The following is a 23,517-nucleotide window of genomic DNA, read 5'->3' as shown; positions in this document are numbered from 1 at the left end:
ATTCCTTATTTTCTTAAGGCCTCAAATAGCCTCCCTCGATATTCAGTTGCATTTCTTCTGCCACAAACACACCAGAAGAACATCTAAAGATCATGACTTTTTTTAACTTCTTCCATATCCCAGCTTCATAGATACCCATTTTTATATTATGCCTTTTCTTCACATCTCGCTTCTCAGCCATGACACCTCCTTTGCTTTAAGCTCTCTACAAACGATCTGTAAAATCCAGTTTTCATGTCCTTGAACTGAGGTATATCACACTTCCTTAGTTAATTCATGGTGAGTTTTTGTACCTCATTACCCAATGTCTTCATCCTTCAGGTTCCTACCTGCAATTCTGTAATGACCAAGTTTACAGACTATACAGTTTTATGCTCAACTACTTCTTACTGTTACAGCTTTTCAGCTTGCTCACCTTATTTCTTCCTCATTCCTGCTCCAAAGTGCTATAAAATTACCCTTCCCTGTCATTTATACTATTTATTTGCAGAGTCATATTGCAAAAATTAAAATCTTTTTTAAAAAGTTGAAAAAAATGTGTCAGTACATCTTGGGGCAGAGGCGGGGAAGAAGACAATACTGAAGTTTTACAGAGGTAGGCAGCTCTTGAAACATATTGAACTACATATGTTTGCATCAATAACCTGGTTCAGATCGGGGCAATTGTTAACGGCATCCTCAATTTACTAGGTGTTGGCTCTTTCTCCAGAACACCTCTGAAGCACAAAAACTAGATTCCACTGAGAGAAAAAAAAACCTAAGTACCACTCCAAAGCACATCTACATGGACTTTAGCTACCTGGACCTCTCCCAGGACCTTTGATATGCTTCCCTACAATGTTCTTGCTGCTGAATTGGATACATATATTTGGTGGATAAAGGATTGGCTGGATGACTGCATCCCAAGAATTCCAGCTCATGGCTCAATGTCCAAGTGGAAACCAGTAACAAGCTGTGTCCCTTAAGGTTCTGTACTGGCACTGATATTATTCAGTATTTTTTTCAACGAGACAGAGTGAGATTAAGCAGATTCTCAGCAAGTTCACTGGCAACACCAAGCTGAGTGGTGCAATTGATAAGCCCTAGGGGATAGTATGCCATCCAGAGGGACCCTGACCTGGATGAATGAGGCCAGGAAACCAAGTGCAAGGTCACTCAGGGCAATCCTCAGTATCAATACAAATTGGGGGCTGAATAGATTGAGGGCAGCCCTGTGGAGAAGAAGGGCTGTGGGGGACTGGTAGATGGAAAATTGGACGTGAGTCAGCAACCTATGCTTACAGACCAAACAGTCACTTTTATCCTGGTGTATGGTGCTCTCTGCTGAGACCCCACCTGGAATACTGCATCTACCTCTGAGGTCCACTGTACAAGACAGAAATGGGCCTGTTAAAGCAGGCACAGAAGAGGGTTACAAAAAGTGACAGAAGGCTTGAACACCTCTCCTGTGAAGAAAAGCAAAGAGAGTTGGGAGTTGCTCTGAAGAAGAGAAGGCTGGGAAGACCATATTGCAGTCTTTCAACATATAAAGGGATGTTACAGAAAAATACGCAGTGAGATTTGTTAAGACCTGTAGTAACAGGACAAGAAGCAGTACCTTTAAATTCAAAGAGGATAGGTTTACACTGGACATGAGGCATAATTCTTTTACAATGAAAGTGGCAAGACAGAGGAACAGGTTACCCAGGAGAAGCTATGGATGCCCCATCTGTGAATGTTCCAGGTCAGGCTGAATGGGGCTTTGAGCAACCTCATCCAGTGGAAGATTGTCCCTGCCATGGCAGGGTGGTTGGATGAGGTGATCTTTACATGTCCTTTCCAATCCAAAGCATTCTGTCATAGGCACTCCAATGCTTACTGGGGACATAACTCTAAATTAATGTGTTGGACAGAAGTTTCTCTGTTATGCATCTAATGCTTCATACAGAGAAGAGATACCTACTCCAGGAGAATGGACTAACACTGATCCAGAAGAAATCTTCCAAACCACATATATTATCACAGAATCATTTAGGTTGAAAAAGAAGCTTAAGATCATCAAATGCAACCATTCACCCAGTACTCCCACTAAACCATATCCCTGAGTACCATATATACATCCCTTCTACATCTTCCAGGGTTGGAGACCACTTTCTTGGGCAGCCTGTTCCAATACTTAATAATCCTTTTGGTGAAGACATGTTTCCTAATGTATTATGCCATTGAGCATATTTTATTCAAGTCACAGATAAGGTAGTGATGGGCATAAAGGGAATCAAGATCTTTCATACATATTAAGCTAGAAGACTAAGCAGTGCCTCTGGCAAAAATACTTTAATCAAAAATTCTATAACCCATTTATTTCACAGTTTATTTTCAGCCTTTAAGGAAACATTGAAAATTGCAACTTACCCGGATTATGATGGGTCACAGATTCTCCATTTTGAAATACATCTCCAGCCACATTCATTCTACCAGGATTGAAAGGTCCTACACCAGTCTTGGTCTGTGAAGTCAAAGATGGGGTGTATGTTTGCAAATTAACACCAAAATTATCTGACTGCAGTCCGTTAGATACATCTCCCAAGCTGGCATTCTGCAGTGACGTTACATGTGTAATCATTAGGTTCATGTCACGCCCGTCAGCATCATTTTCTAAATGACCATCACTGACAGAGATCATAGCACCTCTTTCTAAAGTAGTAACATTAGCAATCTGAATTTCAGAGTCTGGTTCTGTGGTTATACCACTATTACCTATTCCTGAATTTACCTTACTTCTTGAAAAACTGGAAGGTGAGAATTCCATCTCGTTGGTTCTGTTCTTACACTCTGGAAGTCTTCGTTCATTAAAACTGGAAGCATTCTTCTCTTGTCCTTGATTTGTTTCAATGTCCTCTTCATCATCAATAATAATAGTTTCACTTATACTCCCCTTTCGAGAATTTAAGTCTTTCGGAGAAGGAAGCATTTTGCAATCGCTTCCTTTAAGTTCATCATTTTTAGATGATGTAAATGCAGTGTTCCTTTGGTCTGCCACCAGCGACGCAGAATTTTGTGGAGGTTGTATAGGTTCGATAAAAACCACATCATCATCATCTTCTATAGGCAAGTTTTGGAATTTATTAGGTCTGGAAACTAAAGAACTCGGTGGCCCTCCAAATGTATTTCCTACATTTGCAAGACCTGCTGCCATGGTGCTGTTCCCTAGCAGACTAGGAGTATGTTCAGACAAGTCTAATCCTCCCAGAGGACTTGCGTCCATTCCAGATCTGCCGTTTGAAGAAAAACATAAAGCAAGAAAAAAAACACATCCAACTTCAGAGTAAGACCCAACTTTTCAGTAACAGTTCTTAAAAATAACTACAGAACTAACAGTACCAGCTTTTAATTTATTTTCTTCCTGAGATAACATGAAAGAAAATTAAGTTTTTCTATGTTCTTCCTTGAATGTCTTAACATCCATTTACTTTCTAATTCTAAACTAGCAAAAAAGCATACAATCACTACACATCACAATGTTTTATCAATACATACACACAGAGGAAACTGAATTTTCAGTGCTATTTATTACATGATCCTGATCTCTGCCCCTTTCCCACCCAACATATTCAAGCAATGATCTTCCAACACTGCTTTTATTAGACTGCAAAGCAAGATCAAGATTTAGGCACGCAGAAAGAAAAACTGAATTCCTATTAAATTTTGGCCCTATTAGGAATGTTAATGACTTTGAAATTCAACTGATTTTCCCCCAACCCCACACTGCCAAAGCTCCTTAGGTAGCCACAAGATGACTGGAACAAAGAAGTAAGGGATATATAGGAAACCCTTGGACATGACATAGAATAGATACATGGAATAGATACATCACTGAGCAGCAAAAAGTGGACAGCAACTTCTTATTTGTAGCCACTACAGACTGGCAGCTCATTTGAAGTCCTGACTTACTACCTCATGCTCCTGCAACTTTCAGTGATTTTTTCTTATTTCTTTTAAGAGCAAGCAGCGTTTATTCAGGCTACTTCCCAACAGCTACTTTGCCTGGGGAGATCTGTTTGCTTTTAGTAATTGTTCAGTTTGGAGAATCTGTTCTTTGTAACTGTCAATTCAACCGTGAATTAAAAATTATAAAAGTCGACCTGGATATAATCAAAGCTAAAAGACCTAAGATGGCTCTAAAAAACATCCGTACTAAAGATCAGTAAGTTAAACCAATCTTGATATAATACTACAAGAAAAATACAGACCTAATTATAATTTGGGTATGTCTTGGAGTATACGCTCATGTGTGACATCACTGAGTTTGTGTGGAATGTTAAAATTAGCTATCTGTGCTTTTTTATAAAATTTTCATACATGAAGGTAAATACAGCAAGTAGAAATATCCTGCTCATCTATACTTACCCATCCAGAAATCCACTGCAATCTGTTTACCTTAATAAGTTGCTCCAAGTACTTTTATTTCCTTTCCTGTGGGGAAACTGCTCTGGTACCAACTTGTTGCCTTTCACAAAAGTACTGTAGTCTGAAACAGGGTTAAAACAAACATTAGCTACCGAAAACTACTTCCTCATCTCAAGCATAATCTGCCATCTATGTTTCTTAAACAGACTTTATTCTAAATTTACAATTTAAGTTCAAACCTGACTTTCAGCACTATGGTCATACAGTAAGAGAGAACGTGAGTGTATTCAATCCCTGCTGTGAATAAAGCAGCAACAAGTATTGTTTGAGATCTTCTACTCTGTCACATCACATTTTCAGAAGGCTTTATAGAGGGGGAAAAATATGGCTTGTTTGGTAAGAAACAGACATTCATAACTGCAATTGAGTAATCAAACAATAGAATTAAGAAGTATATCTGTAATAGAATATTAAGGAAATAAATGATTCAAGTAAACTGAGCAATTGAGGAAAATAATCTTAGCAGCTACCTTTCCTTCTTTTTGTTATCAGGTCAACCTCCTTGCTGCCTGTAGCAGAATACACTGTTCTACAATTAAAAGGGAAACTACAGGGCAAAAATCAGGCCTACAATGCAATATAAACCTTACGCTGCTAATATTCTTCCACTTGTATACATGAACTGCAGTGATACTTAGCACAGATTCAGGCATCCATAGCCTGTATTAACACATGTGATCACTCACAAGAGACTGAAAATGTTCAAAGTTCAAGCATCTATTTATTCTTCAGGTTTTATAACAGCCATTAGGTTTTCCAGACTTGGCAGCATTTTTAAGAGAGAACATCAACTTGTGTAGTTATCTACTGTCTGAGGATAGCCCTTAAAATCCCCAGACAGTAAAGACGCCCAGAGGAGGAAAGCGCAAATATTCTTCTACACATTTACACTATGCAAGCCCTGCTGTCCATTAGCTGAGCAGGAGCAGGGAGAGCAGGACAAGGACCAAACAGTAAAGCTGTGAACCAGATCAATCCTAGAGGAGAGGCAACCACCTTTTAACTCCTTCCTATGTCAGTCTTACAGTCAAATGCCATTATGTAATAGCATTTGAACCACAATAAAGATAATATTGAATTGGAATGAAAGGTTTCTTATCAAAAAAAAAAAAAAAAAAAAAAAAAAAAAAAAAAAAAAAAATTAAAAAAATTTATCAATGTAGTTGGCTTGTACCTCCCTGGAAATCAGTCAGTTACACTGGAGATTAATCCAATATTCTCTTTTACTTTTTCCTCTAGGGCTGAAAAGGTTAGATTTTTCTGCATCCCAGAATTTGCTGAAAATAATTAATTCCATTTTTAAAGTTTCACAGATCTATTCTATGTATTTTCTTTCTCTACAAGGAAAAAGCATCATAAGCACATAAAGCTTTTAATGAAGTTTTAAATATACTTGAACAGCTGTGAGCAGAAAAAAAATGAGACTATGCCAAGACTACACCCAAGACCTGACTCAAAACATTTATGACTCCTATTTTCACAAATTCTTAGTAGAAAGACACACTTGGGAGATATTACAGTACATGCGCACAACATGTAGCAAAGTTAAGACTCAAACCACCTATCTTTTTGTCTATATCTATTTACTTTTTCCACAAAGCCCTTGGGTTTTAATAAACTGTACCATTAAATATTAAAAATAAGAAAATTTGTGTTTAACTATTCGTGCAAAGTCATAAGCATAACCTACATATATTTCCCTAATAGCTAATAGCTCTCAACAACAAAATTACCCATGAAATGTGGAAAATGAGGTGGCTTGTCTTCTAAAAGTAGGAGCAGCCAGGAGAAACAAAAGCCATGTAGGCAATGTCACAATCAGTATTTCTAAATGAAAAATTACCAAAAAAAGTGACTTAGCAAAAAAAATAGGTTTAGAATGGAAAACTCATGCCTCAAAACTGGCAACAGCAGAAGATGCTTTACAATAGAAATACAATTAGTAGAAACCCATGAGATCAATTAGACTGATCACTGGATGAACTGCTGAGATTTGGGGGGAAAAAATAAACTGAAACAGAAAAAACCCCAAATGACTAACACAACAAACACCAACCCAACAACAACAAACCCAAATAATAACAAACAAACAAAAAAAACCCCTCTAACAAAAAAATCCCACCCAACAACAACAACAAAAAACCAACCCACAAACTAGTGAGACCTAGTTTGCAGAAAATGCAATGTTCAATACTGCTGAAGAACAAGCTCAAGGCTTTGTGGTGGTACACAGCTACCAAAATCCCAGCTGGATGGAAAGAGAAGCAGCACCGATACTCAACAGCCCTTCTTGATCCAGGCCTTGTGTCTCCCTCTTAATTTAAACTACATCACTCACCTATTAAAAAGTCTTCACACTGAAATAAACTACGATCCCATTGCTTTGCTCAAGGCTTAATTCCTGGAAGAAGTAAGAAACAAAATGGAGGCACTTCTTTAGAAAGATGACAACTACTACAGCTCTTAAGATAGCAAAGTAATACTCGTAGGGTCAACTCCGCTGATGAATGATAAGAGAGTTAAATTTATCATGAATTGCAGAAACCCAGGTGAAGTATATAACTACCTCCAAAAAAAAAAAAAAATCAACTCTGCTTTAACAAAAGCAGAAACTGGAATTTAGATGCCTTTATCAAGTGCCATTAATAACACGTTGAATGAAGGTGACAGAAGATCAAAGTCACAGTTACGTACACTTGGAGCAAACCACAAAAATCAAAAGGAGACAGTGAAATCTGGCTAAAACTACAGTTCCACCAAAACGGGGCATTGGAAACAGACATCCAAAGCAGGAGCAGCATGTACATATGCTTCCATATAAAGGTCATGAGCCCGAAAAACCTGAAAGACTACTTTGGAGATAATGCATAACTGAGACATCTTCAAATGTGAACAGATAAACAAAATTTAGGAGACAGTATCCTAAGCCACAAATATAGGAACAAAAAGAAAGGGGTTCATTTGCCTCAGCAAAGGAATACTACTTTCTGCTAGAAAAACACAGTAACATAACTAAATTATTTACCTCAAGACGTACTGGGCTACATATAAATTCCACATCCCAAGCAGAAGAAACAGCCCATTAATGGTACACTATCAATCACTTCCACTCAACAGTGACACCACAGGTGAGATAATGGGAATGAGACTGCAACGTAAAGACTGAAGATTTTTAACTACTGTTGTACAGACTAGGGGGGAAAAGCAGAATCAGCCCACCACTGAATGATGGGAAAAACTTTTACAACACAGGCAACTTCAACCACCTAGAGAACTCTCTGGAGAAAAAGCAAATCCTAGCCTAACTCTGAGCCACGCACCACAGTTCAAGATGGAATTATCCAGACAGCAAGCCGGAAAAGCATATTTAAATTCCCAGGGGAATAAAAAAATAAAAATACAAAAAACCTCATTACTTCAGCATCTGGCTTCAGAAAGAACCACCTTGGTGCGGGGAAAATAAATGGAGCGCCGAGAACACAAAGCTTGAAAGCATGAAGGCCATTGAAAAAACTCACTGTATTATGCATACAACCAGCCCAAAATGACTCCAAAACCCCCAGAAAGACTACTATCAGGAAAACTCTGACCTATAAAGGTGCTGGAATTGTACTGGGGGGATGTTTTATACACATTTCATATACCTTTTGATTAGAAACAGACTAGTAACCTATGTCACAGCAACAGTTCGTCTAAAACCCCAACTCTTGTCAATTTTACAATCGGTAAAGTTTTCCTGAAGTAAAAGAGTATCCAAGAAGCCTGAACCAGAAAACACAGAATAAATTCTTTGCACTGATGTTCAGCAAGGAAAAGATCAGGGAAGATCACATCTAAGCTCTCTTTCTATGGGTCAGGTCAGGGGAAAAATGTTGCATCAAAGTGCTAACACAAGAGCATTTTAGAACAAATCACTAGGGCCATGTGGCAGTCACTTAAGATTTCTAAAGGCAGTCAGCAATTTTTTATTTCAGTATCTGCAACCAATTACTTAAGCAGAAAGGAAGAACAATTACTCAGACTACAATCCTATCTCTATCACTAAGTAAATTCATGGAAACTACAGCTGAATAAATATACAAAAAAAAAAAAATGTAAGGGAGGGGAGTAACACCAATTTTGCAATGAAAAGGTAATGTCTCTCAGAACTATTGCTGAAATCTTTTGAAGGGTTCACATATTTTTGACCAACCCTGACTAAACTGGTATATCCCACAAAAGTCATCCAAAAGGCATTCAAACACTGTACTCGGTGAAGAGTGCTGTGGAAATTATCTATAACAAAGATTTTGAGAAGAGGTTCTCTGGGGGATTTGTAATTATTTGAAAAGTATCATGTGTTGTTTGCTGTTATCACATTAAAGACAAGTCACCATAGGGGCTCCAAAATAAAATGACAGAGATCAACATATGTCAGAGAAAGAGATAGTGACTTCCAAAATGAGTGCTTCCTAATCATACAAACTTAATCACAGCAGCTGAAAACAAACTGATTGTAAAGCAGTGTGGTAGGCAAAATCACTAGTGATAAATGGAAAGTAATGAATGGCGGGAAAGAATACATATAATTTAAAGAATACACACAGTAAGATCAGAGTTGCAACTCTCTCACTTTTCCAAATCAAAGCTACTCAATCATCAACCTCTTCCTCCAAAGAGGAAAAAAAATAAAAGAATCAAACAAAACAGAGCACATTTGTTACTACAAAAAAACCATACTTCACCACCACCTTGCTTATCACAAGATGTTCAGATCACTCACTTTTCAGAGAAAGGGAAAAAGAGATGAGTTACATGAACAATTTACACTTATGGAAAACACTTCTCACTGAAAGTAAAACAACTCAAGGAAGAGACTAAATCTGAAAGAATAAAAAACATACATAGATGATTAGAGTTGCCCAGTGTCTTACAAGAACAAAAAGGTGACAAAATAAAAAATTAAGAAGCTTTAATAATCTACTGCACATGAAAACATTGTCCTCTTAATTGGGAGAGTCACTGCTGTAGAAGGCTACAGAGATTAGAAATGCAATCAGTTCAAAGAGGGATTGGGCAAACAAGAAATAAACGCATTGATAACAAACACATTGATGACTTTTCCCTACGAAATTCCTTGCTGGCTAGCTGAAAACCAGAATACACCTGCAAAAAAATCAGGCTGTAACTGAAAAGCTTCTATTCCTAGACATCCCTGTTGCAAGCAAGTTATCCAATTGTCTATCTGCATAGTACAGCAATTACTCTAACCTAGGAGAGTAATAATAATCTTCTTAGATACAAAAGAAATATTACTAGCCTCAGGGAAGCTCTACCCATTTACCCAAAAAAGTCTAAATTTCAGCCTATGGCTCTCGAGCTGACTTCAGCTGAGGAACGGGTGCCAACACTTCGGTAAAAGGTTGGAGATTATCTGAACATGTCCTGATGTTCTGTGAGGCTATTCAGTTCTACTGATCACTTCCTGACCCTGACATTCATTTGACCATAATATCACTTAATTCCTTAATTTAGCTACTTTCTAAAGTCCCTACCCTTTTTACAGAAAATCACTTGTTATCACTTGACTTTCCTTATGTCTGATGATCACAAGGTCAGTAAAGACTATCTACAAAGCAGCTATCGAGAAGCTCTCCAGCTTAATGTCTTGCTACAGCTTAGGAACACCCAATCCCTACACAACCAGATGCAACCCACATACCACAGCTTTCTTGGAGTATGAACTATCAACCCAGTAGCTGGCTGAATGTATGCCACAGTACACCCCAAAAACAAAGTCAACCACTCCAATTAAAATAACCTAAAAGTAGCACTTTATTACTGCAAGCGAAGCAAACTAGTAACCCAACTATACCCACATATAGAAGTGAAAAATGCTAGAAAAACACAAGTAGCCCAACATTTTAAAGGGTTGTAATTCAAGACAAACCTGCATGGTACTACTGCAGTCTCAATTTGGGCATAGTGAATGATCTACAATGTGTATGGAGAGACACCTACCTTTGTGAATAGAACTCCAAGCTGGAGACAAAGCAGTTGCAGGGCCCTTCTGAGTCAACAGATTTAGAAAACTCTTACCACCGGCAACCACATAAACTGTCTTGGTTTGTGGTTTTTTTCCTCCCTTCCTGAGGTATATTCAGTTCATCAGCCTCAGCTTTTTATGTTCAGATATGCCTTGGATACATGGTAGCTCTGATTTACTGTTAACTTCTACATCTCTAGCTCTAACTCTTCCAAAGGTCTGCCTAGTTACCAGGTCCACAGGCTCAATGTTATGCTATCATGTGGCACAGCTCTTTCTGCAACCACACACATAAGCAGACAAAAGAGACTCTCCTGCTGGAATCCTTTCCAGCCAGATCAGTTCCCCAGATGAAAAAACTCCATGCAAGAACACTTCAGCTCTGCCTGAACATATCAAGGTTGGTGCCACAGCTCTGAACTTCAGCACAGAGATCATTTCAGCAGCCAGGATAGCCATGCCAAGCTGATGGCCACAGATGGAAATGCTCTACCCTGACAGCAGCTACCACATAAAACACTCCAACAGGCACGTGCCCACTTGACAACACCGCAAGCAGTGAGAGGCTGAATATTAAAATGGGTCAGACTGAATTTTACAACGTGTATATATCCACTGGTCACACTGGGTAGCGTATCTGAAGCAAGCCAGCCTCAGATATTACATTAATGTCCCAATGACTCAACTATTTCATCTGCCAGTTTCACACACAAATCATGCTAATGAGTTCAACAGGAATACTTGCATATTTTGGGTTAACCTCAAGTGCAAGTATTCACAACACAAAAGCAAAACAAGGGTCTTAAATTACTATACATGCTAATTAAAGGGTCTGAATAATATTTAACACAAACCCATCAATGTGTAAAAGCTTTCAGGAACAGGATACTAAGCTTAGGTTCACAAACCTAATTTATGTGTTTATCTGAATACCATCATTACAAAAGCCTGGTATATCTCATGACTTCAGTTTTGAGACGCTGCTTCAGAATTTTCCAGTAGGTTTGGAGCTGCTTCAAATTTAATTCTTTCCTCTGATTTTGAAAGAAGTTGTATGGCTTGAAGAAATTTGCTTACTAAAAGCATTATGTAAGACTCAAAATGTGTTTGCCACATAGATTTCAGATAATTCAACAAAAAAGCATATGAAAAGACCTGTAATCCAGCAGAGACAGCAACTAAGAACAGTAAAAGACCAAGATCTACTTAGTGAAATGTTTTGAATCAAGCCAGTAAATTTTGGTTTTATTCACAAGAATAACTATTTACATACAGCTAAAGCTCACCAAAACCATGCAAACTTTGGTATCTTCTCAGCATCTTAACTGAACTGCAGCCACCACTGTTACATGTGAATGCTGACATCTGTTTTCCAACTGATGCTTCCAGGAATATTTGAATAATTTTATTTAACACTGCCTCCTCCTTGAGTCTTCCTACTCAATGAATGCGAGGAAATTCTTCCTTGCATGCACAAACAGAATCAAAATACAGAGTCAACCTCAAACTTAATTATATGAAGGGGTACCCAAAACAGGCACCAGTAATTCTCAAGACTGACTACTCATCAAAGAATGAGCAGCACTTGGCATAGGAATTCATGGCAAATCAAAATCATAATGTTGACCAACACTGTTTTAGGACAACCATACTGACATGCCTCTCCTCCTTATTCACACACTTTCTGTGTATTACAAGGGTGTTTAATCTTGGAAAGACACTGATCAGCAAGTACACAGCACCACTTCTAGCCTTAAAAGCTACTGCGGTGTAATGCGTAATGCGGTGGACAGTAAATTTTATCTACTACTCAAGCAGCAAGATGTTTAAGGATGTCCTTTATTATAAATGGAATAGAAAGGTAAAACAAGAAAGAGAAACAAAGAACCTGCAATAAATGCTTATCTATTACTTATATTGAAATGCATATCTATTTCCAGAAAACAGGCAACACTAGACCATGGCGACAGACTTGAAAGACAGCTAAGTGGAAAGTGAATGCAGAAACAGTAGAGACACACTATGCTAAAGATATGAAAACAGGAAAAGGACATGTAAAATCCTGAAAAATAAACAGAAAGTGGCATTAATACAACATGAAAAGAGGCCAAGTTGTCATTTTATGGATCTTAACTTTAAAAAATGCAACATTTAATAGGAAAAGCAAATACTGAATGGCTAGATCAGAAACAGACCCAGGAACAGTAAAATTTATTTAGATGTCAGGCCTGGGCAATAGAACACAGGCCGTTGGCGTCAGTGGGTCACAGCACACATTTCAAAAACATGCCTTACTCTTGCTCCACAGGGAGCAATGAAGATTAACAGAGAATTCAAATCTACAAAGTATCTAGCTTTTGCTGGCATTAAAAAAAAAGAAAAAAAAGAAAACTGGTATACACAAATAGCATACAATCTTTCAAATTTGCCAAGTTACAAGAAATTGTCAAATTACAAGCCAATCATCATATAGAAACCAAGCCAATGTGAAAAAGCAACTAGAGACAGGGAAGATCCGAAATCTCAAGAGCAAGAACTTTCCAGTTTTTGATTATCTTAGCTATTCACAATTGTTTCCCCTGTTACTACTTATGCCTATTACCTGCCATTCTACTGACAGGTATCCTGGAAAAGAAATTGGCTTTTTCTTCTCTGTATTCTCACATTAATTAGCTGAAGACAGCAGTAACCTGTCACTTCAGCCTTCGCTTTAGACTGAACACACCCCTCTTTCTCAGGTTTTCCTTCTTTGTTATGTGTTCAAATGCTCTGGTCTTACAACGGGCTTACTCCAGAATATCTGTCTCTTCATTAAGACAGAGTCTAACCAAAACCAGTCTAAACACTGCAGAGGTGTTCTCCCATTTCAGACAGTGTGGAACAATCACTTCCCTTGAACTGCTGGCAACCACCTTGCTTGTTTCAGTCCAGTATGCTATTTACATTCATCCTGCTAGGGTGCACTATTCATGTTCTACATGCTCTTCACCAGCCAAAGCTGTCTTCTATCCTATTAGGGTCCAGATTCCCAAACATTATGGAAATGAAGACACTTTTTAACTAATAATACAGTCTTCAAACATTATTCTTCATTAGTGCCTCTTCTTAATCGGTTGGGACTTTTTGATTTTTATTTTAAACTAGCATTCAGTCTACACTTACATATGTACAGCCAATGACTCTGCATGGGTAACTAGTACCCACCATGCCAAATGGCACACCACTTCTCAGTGCCCGATTGCACAAATCCTTTTGACTAATGCTTCTAAAATAGTTTATTTTTGTATATTCTTAGAAAGAACTGTCATGCCAAAGTCTCTAAATGAACAAGTTCGCAGACAGACCATTTTCTCTGCCTTTAGCATAACTAACATCAGCTAATAGCCTCAACCAGATTTTTCATCCCTGAGAAATAATCAAGTATTGCCTAACAACCTAGTATTTGGGACCTGGCATGGACAAGCTTTTTCAACACAATTTACTTGCAGTGATTAGTATTCAATGCATCAAATAATTCAGAACAAAGGAAACTCAATTTAAAAGAGTAAGTTAATATTATGCTACATGTAGGACAGAAACTCATGTAGACTAAGACCAAGTAAACACAGAATGAAGTTACAGCATAACAAAGGAAAGAAAAGCTTATCACCACAAACAAAATGAAACAGAAAAGGAAGTGGAAGAAAAAAAGAAAAAAACAGCCACGAAATAGTTCAAGTTCTATATGAGGTAAGGTTGACGGGAAATGGGATCCAAGGCAAGAATAGATCTGGTCAGCAAGGCAAGTATGATAGGTTTTCACAGCTGCACTGGCTGGCTGGCTGCAAGTTACATTATGCAATCAAGACTCCAGGTTATCCAACTGTTTTTAAATGTAAAAGGTAGTCTTATTTTTAAATAAGATGCATACTGTATTTGTTAAGGCCACAGTTCCACAACTACAAACCACATCCAGACCCGAACTGGACCACTACGGTTTTGAATTCCTAATCCTTTCCCCTTTCTCCCTAGCTTATAAGGATTCTAACAGCCAGTCCATCATGGGAGCTGAGATGGTAGAAAGCTGAAACACAAAAATACAAGAGCTATACTCTATACCTACATAGCTCCTCATCCCCAAATTTCATTGTGATGATTCATGGACCTAAATTGACTCCCAAAATTAAAAACATAAAACAGCCAAAAAAGCCAGAAAAGGCTGATGTTGGTACAAACAGGAAAGGACAATGACAAACCTAAGTTAGTCTGATTTAAATGGTCATACAGCCCTTAGATACATTATTATATACATTAAGTTAAAACCCATGGAAAATATATAAGGTAGTATTAGTTTTAAACCAATATTTTGTCTTTTGAATCCATGTGTGCAACTGGAAGTATATTCTAAGCCTTAAATTTAAAAAAAAAAAAAAAATCTATTAACTTTCCTAGCAGGGAGCTTTTCAAACCCCCTATAAACTTTTGCCTAAAAAGAAGAAAGTGATGCCTCTATAAGCTATTCCAGCTCCTAGTTACCGTACCTGCTGAAAAGCTACACACTGTTCCCTGTTTGATTTTGTACTGCTTAGGCAATAACTGACATTCAGAAATTCAGCCTTTAACACTGGGGATGGAAAGGGAGATGGAGGAAGCACATTCTATTACCTAAGATGTTTTTGAGTGCACAGTCTCTCCTAGATCAGGATTAAGTCACACCCTAATCCACTCTCTTTTAATTGAGGAATAGACAGAGTTTCTGAAATCTGTTAACAGAAAACAGGTTCTCTACTCCTTCTTAAGTAATTCTTGTGTATCTTCTCCAAACTTTATAGTTCTTTTAAATTACTAAAAAAAAGCCAAATTTAGTTCAGGTCATTACTGTACTATAGACAATATTAATCAGACCATCTCAGTATTTGTGTTTATTAATTCTTTGGATAGAAATATAAATAATGATGGTCAAACACAGTGATGATGGCAAATATCCAAGTTTTGCTTCTGGTAAAAAACAACATCTTAGTTCTGCTCTCCATTTTCCTTCATTTCTAATTTGTGATTTTTTTTTTTTTTTTTTTAATTACTTGGATTACAAAGGACTGCTTACCTGGTCTCTCTAGATACTACTTGGCTTCCTTAATGAAGCATCACCCACAAACACCTATCTAGAACGAAACATCATTTCCTGAATGAACATTTTTTTCAAAAAACATAACCACCCTTACAAGCAAAACTACTACTACTACTAATTACTATTATAATAAACAAAATCCCAAACATGCACACGTGCAAATACTAGTTATAAATTCCAAAGATGTCTGGTAAATTCTGCCAGCTTAATAAGAATTCTTAAACATTTATAGATTGGTATATTAACAATCAATTGTTGCGCAAACAAAATGGTGGCATTATTTCAGGTATAACAGAACACTAGGTCTTCTTCCCCTTTACACACACACACACACAAAAGAAAGAAAGACACCAATACCACACCCACAGATCACAACTGTTATCACAAACTCCCAGGAGCCAAAGCTGTAGACCACATCATGCTAGCCACTGTGCACAGAGTACAACTGTTCAAAGAGCAAACAATCTAAACACAAGGGGCAGCAGATGGAGAGAGACAAAAATGAGAATACAAGGAAACAGCACCACCATAAACAATGGTTACAATTACTTCTCGTTCTAAGGATGGTGTGTTTGAGTCCCAGGGTGACAGGAAAGGTAGTGGTTTGGGTTTGTTTTCAGTAGGCTTTATTTTCTAAAGCCAGCTTCTTTTGCATTAACAGGTTGCAACTGGCTTGCTTGCAAGGGTGTGCACATGCAGAACTTCTCCAAACATGAGGAGCATCACAGGAGAATGAACAAATTTGTTTAACTGCCCATGACGTTACTTCCTAAACAGTACTTACAATCTCATTAACAACAAAAAACAGATAGTGCCCTTCACAGTTAAATCTCAACATCAGATTAAAGGTAAGTAAAATCTGTTGGTTTTACCAGCGTAAAATGCAAAATGCAAAAAGACCAGACAATCAGGATTCTGAACCCATATAAACAGAGCAGGATCATTCTTACATCTGTTAAGAGAAAATGTCAGCACACAATACAGAGATCAAATGCATGGTATGAAATGTACCCATGCGATTTATTAACACAACTAAATTACAAACACTTAATTGCTGATTAACAGTTCAGACACCACCTACTATGCAGGAGCAATCTACAGTCTTTGTTAGACGAGTGTGTGCTGTGTCTAAAACCAGGGCTAGGTTATGGGCTTGAATCAAAGATCCCATGACACCGCTATCTACAAGCAACAGCACAGAGAGTTTTCCTTTGCAACACTAGCCTCAGCTAAAGGTCAGACATCCACAAAGAGAAGTCAAAGGCACATACAGGTTTAGCTAGTTTAGAGGGCAGCAAGTCTGGAAGAGAGAGAGAGAGATTTGAAGGTCATCCATACAGGCATGACAGCTGAGTTTATGAATGAGATGAACAAAACGACTTTTAGAGAAATTTGATCTAGTACTCAGAGTAAATACCAAGCTGGAAAGATCTTACACAGACCTAAGAAAAAGGAACTCCAAAAAGAAGTAACGTTTTCACCAAGGTTACTTTTAAGGAGAGGGGAAAACGAAAAGCAAAAGAGAAAGCATAGTTGCACTATAACTTAACTCAAATTGATTAACTTTTTTAATATTCAGTATGGTTGCATTGCGCAGAAGAGCCTAAAGAAAGGTAAAATGCCAATACACTTCCAACCAAAGCCTGCAGGAGAAAAACAAAGACATCCACGTTTCTTGGACTGACTGTGAGCTGTAAGCAGCCCTCAATTAGTAAAATTTAGCACAACCCATACAATCCTATGTGCATGATTTTCTACCTTCTTCAATGCCATCTTTCAAAGCAAAAGATTAGAGGAAACTAAATATAGAAACCAACACAAACTCTTCCATAATGCCACTGATCTCTCCTAATGATCTGGCCCAGCCAAAGTTACATCAGTAACTCAGGTTCAATTATCTAAGCAGCAGTATCTAAGCTGGCCATCAGTGCCCAACTGGCAGCGTGCGCCGAGCACACATGGCTATTTTGTACAAACTATTCCACGGAAAAATGGTGGAACTGAGATGACATCCTGGTTAGCATGTGCTGGGGGTAAAACTGATGAGCAGGGACTGTGCCTGTAAGATTATTCTCTAACAGCTGATGGTGAGAAAGGACCAAAGAAAGAAGCCACAGACAGTAAAGCTAATCTCAAAAAATTTAGGAAACATGGACAAAAATTAAGCACTTAAGCATGAGAATAAATTTACTAAGTACAAATGCCCTCTGAATCAAGAGCAATTTGAGAAATATGTTGGTGGCACTCTTATCACTGGAAACTGTAACTTGAGCACAAAAGTTAATAATCTCTGCAGATTTTACTTACATTGGACTAATAAAACCTGCATTATAACCATTGACCGAAATAATTTTGTTCTGACAGGAAACTGAAGCAAGAAAACAGCTTTCATCATTAACATATCCAGTCCATGAGATACTTCCGGTGGAGGCACAAGAAAGCCTCTGTGGACCCCGTCCATAAAGGACAGTCACTGATCTCATCTATTGCAAATGTTGATGTTCTTATACACACATACATGTAATCAAACTCTTTGTGTGTGTGTGTCCTATTGAACTCTAGTGGCACTGAGTTTCACAGAATGCATATAAAATTGATAACTTCTGGAAGTTCATGGAGAAGAAAACCCTTAAACTGTTAAAATCATTTAAGTATAAATAAGTGGCATTGAAATCAGAATCATTTAAGTTAGAAAACATTTTAGGATCAAGTCCAACCATTAAACTGGCATCACCATGTTCACCAAAAAACAATGTCCCTAAGTTTCTCACCTACACAACTTTTAATTACTTCCAGGGATGACAATTCCACCGCTTTCCTGGAAGCATGTTTCTATGCTTGACAACTCTTCCAGCGAAAAATTTTCCCAAATATCCAATCTAAACCTCCTCTGGTGCAACTTGAGACCATCTTGTCCCTGTCACTTGTTGCCTGGGAGAAGAGGTCGACCCCCACCTGGCTGCACCCTCCTTTCAGGCACTTACAGAGAGCAGTGAGGTCCCCCCTGAGCCTCCTTTTCTCCAGGCTGAACACCCCCAGCTCCCTCAGCTGCTCCTCACAGCACTTGTGCTCCAGACCCTTCCCCAGCTCCGCTGCCCTTCTCTGGACACGCTGCAGCCCCTCAATGTCTTTCTTGCAGTGAGGGGCCCAGAACTGAACACAGGATTTGAGGTGTGGCCTCAGCAGTGCCCAGGGCAGGGGGAGGGTCACTGCCCTGCTCCTGCTGGCCACACCACGGCTGACCCAGGCCAGGATGCCATCGGCCTTCTTGGCCACCTGGGCACACACTGGATTGTATTCAATCAAGCCAACCACAGCAGCAAAAAATGCTGTTTAACCATCTGAGTAGGGGGTATGGGATAGAGATTCACATGCAGCAAAGACACAAAGCTTGTTTGTGCATTAGAAACCACAGAAACACCTGAGAACAGTCACACCATGAATCAGCACTTCTCTCCCAAAATAGGTGGCAGGATGAGCAGTCCCGATGAAGGCTGTGGTGCACCAATACACACAGCACAGGCAGCAAACGGGAGGAGCTGGAATCCACTGCGCAGCTGAAAAACTACGATGTAAAACTCAATACAATGAAAGTCCTAACTGAAGAGGCCATAACATGCAACTGTATTCCAAGTCTCACACTTCTGCCTTCTACCAAAAATTTCTCTTAGAAGCACAGAACACTATCTGACAAACTTGCAAATTTTGGTCCAAAATGAAAAATATACATAGTAGCATCTAAATTGAGTAAATCATTCATACATCAAGTCGGCATCTACTGCCAGCAGCACATAGGGCAAGCTATAAATATGGAATACAAGCTAAGCTTCATCTGAACTCTAATGTGTAAGCAACCCAGTTAGCCACAAAGAACATTCAACTACTAAGATTAAATAAATGAAACAAAGCTAAGAAGAATTTGAAAAGAGCTGTGGAGTTAAACACAATTTCAGTGGACACAAAACTCCACTGCAACATAGGGGGCTTTTAAGGTCCTCTTAATGCAACTATAACCTCAAACTTCTCAGATGGGACACAAGTAGCCTTTTGAACTCTTGTGAACTCAAATTTCAATCCCTTTCCATAAAACAGCTGAGTTCATTGTTAATTGTGATGTAAAAAATAAATAGTTCTCCATGAACAGTGAGTTCCCCATTAGCAGCAATTCTTGGTACACGTTCTTAACAGAACTCCCCATAACGCTTTTGTTGCAGGGTATATCAATTGAGTGCAAATTCAAACAATGTGACTGAACTTGAGTAATTCTGTACCTAGTCCTCAAAACCAAAATGAAAACTTCTTAAACAATACAAGACGATTCATGACGCTGCAGGACCATAAAAACCAAAACCTAAACAACCCCAGCAAAAATCTGAAAGACATTGTACCAGCTTTATACCAAATCCCTCTGTATACTTGAACAAGCTCTACAAAAGACAAAGAAACTTGCTTTCACTTTTTCACTGCCACTTTGACATTCTTGCTGATGCAAATCCCTCTTGGCATGTTATTACAGGGCAAGCAACAGAAGAATGCAATCATATATTTGAGGTCTAAGAGGATTAATAACAATAATATAAAGCAAATTTAGTAGATAATAAAGTGAGTTTATTGCTCTAATTAAGACAGCCTTCTATTAAAACAGGTTACTTAGTTTAACCGCCTAATAACGTGGCTGGTGAGTTTGGTTCCTAGAGTTGACCTTGCAGCACTAAGCACCAAATACATTCCTTCCCAGAACAGCACGGTCCTATCACATGCGATAAGAAGGCTGTGCCACCATCATCACAGCTGGAGGAGGACAATGTGCCACCCACCAGAATGCTTTTGTGCAAGACGTTTACAGAATCTTAGCTATACAGCTGTTCTTGGCAGTATTCTCATCTTATCATAAGCAGCCACACAAAGCTGAAATAATTTTTGTCAAACCAGCTCCAGTACACGAGTCCCCTCCTTCCAAAGCATTATTTGCCTTGATTGCTTCTAGAATTAACTTTGACATGAAGGATCATCAAAAAAAAGAGAACAGCTGTTAGACTGGAATGCATAATGAATCAGAAGTAAAATTAAATGGTAGCCTTGCATCCAAGATATGGTAAGTTAAATAATTACTATTAAAAATTTTAAACTGCTGTAGCAAGTCAAGGGTTGGAACAGACCACTTTATTAATGACAACACGCCATGCAAACTCTTACAAGTCTTTGATGTGGTTCGTAATTTTAGATGCTCAGAATAAATCCAGATCTGATGCCCTCATCCTAAGCAGTGAGGTTTTGCAGTGAATCGCTCATTCTTTGTATACATAAGCCACCAAAAAGTGACTAAGTTGCAAGCCTTGCGAATCTGGAAAATCTACCACGTAAAACGGCAAGGGAGAGAAATAAACGGGAAGAAAAAAAAATTCAAGAGACGAGCGGTGGGGAAGACTGCAACACCTGAATCCGTGCTGTACCCAAGCGAAGGACCCAGAACGCAAGGCAGGCGCTGCCTTTTTGTTTTGTTCTCGAGCTGCACGTTCCCAGCGGAGCCGCCGCGCTGCCCGCCGGCGCCTCTGGCGGCACGGCCCGCGCACCGCGCCCGGGCCCAGCGCGGCAGCTCCCGGGCCTCTCCCGGGCGCTCGCAGCCTCACTTCGCCGCGCTACTTGGCGATTCCGGGATCCCCCATGCAGCTAAAAAACAGCCCCAATATTAACAAGGGCAGAAACCAGAGTCAAGTTACATTCCAGCCCTCCCCATAGGGATTGGCAACAAGCCTCTCCATAGCCAACCTAACACCCAACGGAGATCAAAATCTGCTCTCAAAATCCCACGCAGACTAAACACCAAAAATGCTCGCTTTTGAGAACCTGTGGGTTTCGCCGGTGTCCTCCAGCTTTTCGGGGAAGGGGGAAAGCGGATGGCTCAGAAGCCCAGCCAAGGAACCCAACGAAACCACCCAAACAAATCTGTGGGCGTAGAGAACCAGCCTGAATGCACAAAGAGATGATGGAGTGCGCCCCTCCATCGCAAACTGCTGCGTGATTTTAAACCTCCCATGCCTCTTCTAAGCTTCGAGATGACCCGCGGGACACGCGATTCGAGCAATGAGGGGAGAAAAAAAAATTCAAGATGGCCGAAGGTGTCTTGTCAGGGATTTTCATGCACGCTCCAGAACTCTAGAGGGCACCCGAAATATGCCCTCCTCCTCCTCCCTCCCGAGCCGGGTAACGTGAGCAGCAGCAGCCCGTCGTCTGCCTGCCGGAGTTGGTATTGCAGGAGCGATGCCTGCAGCAGCAGCGCCCACCCCGAGGAGGAGCCGCCTCACAGCCATTACTGGGGCTTCGCCCCAGGGCAGCAGCTGCTGGACCCAGGAATTTCCCCACCCAGCCCTTGAGGGACCTCATTCCACCCCTGCTCCCGGAGAATACGGGGTGGGGGGAATGGCTCGGGCCCGCTGTAAGCAGGTCTAGCGAAGGCAGAAACAGATACACAAATAGCACTCACAATGGAGCTCCCTCTCCTTGTTGGTCGCTGCCAAGGCTGCACCAAACTGGGCTGGCGCCTAAGGGAAAGACACGGGGTTAACAGGGGGCAGCGAGGATCAGGCAGCGCCCCCAAGGAGCGTTTCCATCGCCTGGCCAGGGCAGGTACTGCCTGCATCACTCACCACTTCCCTTTAATCCCAATCTTTCAAATAAATAAATAAATAAACAAAGAAATAAATTCGCTGCCCTCCCCGGGGGCGGTGGGGTACTCCTCACGGCACACCCACGCCGCTTGTCCCCGCTGAAGGAAGGAGGGACAAGGAGCCCTCCCGGGCGCCGCCGCACCGGGGGCTTCTGCCGCGAGTGCGGGGGACAGAGGCAGCGGTGGCACACACGGCGGGGAGCAGCGAGTGTTACCTGCGAACCTGCCCTATCAGCCCTAAACAGGCGCTCGGGGGGCCGCGGGGCCCTCAGCGGCAGCGGCCCGGCGCCGGGAGAGCGCCCGCGCTTCCCGCCCGGCAGTTGCCCCTGGTCTCGGGTTTGCCCCCCTGCAGTCGGCCAGCAGCACTACCGCCTCCTGTCCGCCATTAGAAGGACCCAGCCGAACAATACGGGAGGGGAGCAGCGGCGGCGGCAGAAGCCGCGGAGCGCCGGGCAGGGAAGGGGAGAGAAGGGGAGGGAGGCACCCGCGGGGGGGAGGCGAGGGCGGTGGGTGGGGGAGGCACCGGGGCAGAACAACAGCCGAGGGCCCGGCGGCGAAGGGAAGGGAGAGAGTTAAAATAGGAGGCGCTAGAGCAGACCCGGCCCTTCCCCCAAATGCCCCTGCCCCCCCCTTCGGGGCTGCCCCCGGGCGCCCCCCATTTACCCCCACCGCCCCCCTCCGCGGCGCGATGGTTACGCGCCGGACTGCCCCCGGTGTCGCCCGCACCCCCGCTGCCAGAGGTGGCGGCGCGGCAGCGGCACCGCGGGGTACTTCGCCCGGGTAGCTGGGAGGCACGGTGGCTGCTCTCCCATCCCCGCCCTGGGGGCAGCTGAGCGCCGCCAGCCCCCCGCCAGCCCGCCCCGGTGAGGCGCAGCGCCCCGCGCCCCCGCCTTACCCGGTTCCCCACAGCCTGCGGGCACGGACCCCCCCGCGGGGGACGCACGCACTCTGCGCTACTCCTCCGGCGCCTCAACTCTAACTCGGTCCAGTCCCGGGCGAAGCGCAGCTGCTGGCGAAGGGGAGGAGGAACCGGGCGAAGGGGAGGAGGAACCGGGCCAAGGGAGCTCGGGGAGATCCGCCTCCCTGCCCCGGCATTGGCTTTCCCAGAGGGCGGGCTCTGGCGCTGGGCTATCCGAGTGGGTGCGCCGCCCATCCATCAGAGCCGCCCGCAGCCGGTTGACCCTATAAACTGCCAATCTTCCTCCTGGCCATGCTTGAGGTTCTTCCCACTTTGATCCATCAGGTTTGATGGAACCCGGATCGCTGCCCACC

The 23,517-nt window shown here is 41.3% G+C and overlaps 1 protein-coding gene across 8 annotated transcripts in view; it reads right to left on the bottom strand.

Moving 5' to 3' along the window:
- The window catches only part of ZMYM2 (zinc finger MYM-type containing 2), an 84,307-nt gene extending 60,991 nt beyond the window's left edge, over positions 1-23,316 (bottom strand). The window contains exons 1-5 of one of the 8 annotated variants that reach the window (XM_040054520.2): positions 23,141-23,265; positions 6,785-6,847; positions 4,387-4,507; positions 2,753-3,251; positions 2,392-2,485 (exon numbers count right to left, since the gene is read on the bottom strand). In XM_040054520.2, the coding sequence (XP_039910454.1) occupies positions 2,392-2,485; positions 2,753-3,244 (586 nt within the window). In that variant the 5' untranslated portion in view covers positions 3,245-3,251; positions 4,387-4,507; positions 6,785-6,847; positions 23,141-23,265. Of the gene's footprint in view, positions 1-2,391; positions 3,252-4,386; positions 4,508-6,784; positions 6,848-22,062; positions 22,121-23,140 lie in introns of those variants that run through there. The other 7 variants (XM_040054513.1, XM_040054525.2, XM_040054505.1 and 4 more) reach the window with 7 other exon arrangements.
- Between the last annotated feature and the right edge of the window lie 201 nt (positions 23,317-23,517).

This window comes from Hirundo rustica, chromosome 2, assembly GCF_015227805.2.
Source record: "Hirundo rustica isolate bHirRus1 chromosome 2, bHirRus1.pri.v3, whole genome shotgun sequence".
NCBI classification, from domain to species: domain Eukaryota; kingdom Metazoa; phylum Chordata; class Aves; order Passeriformes; family Hirundinidae; genus Hirundo; species Hirundo rustica.
This window is presented reverse-complemented; position numbering and strand designations above follow the sequence as displayed.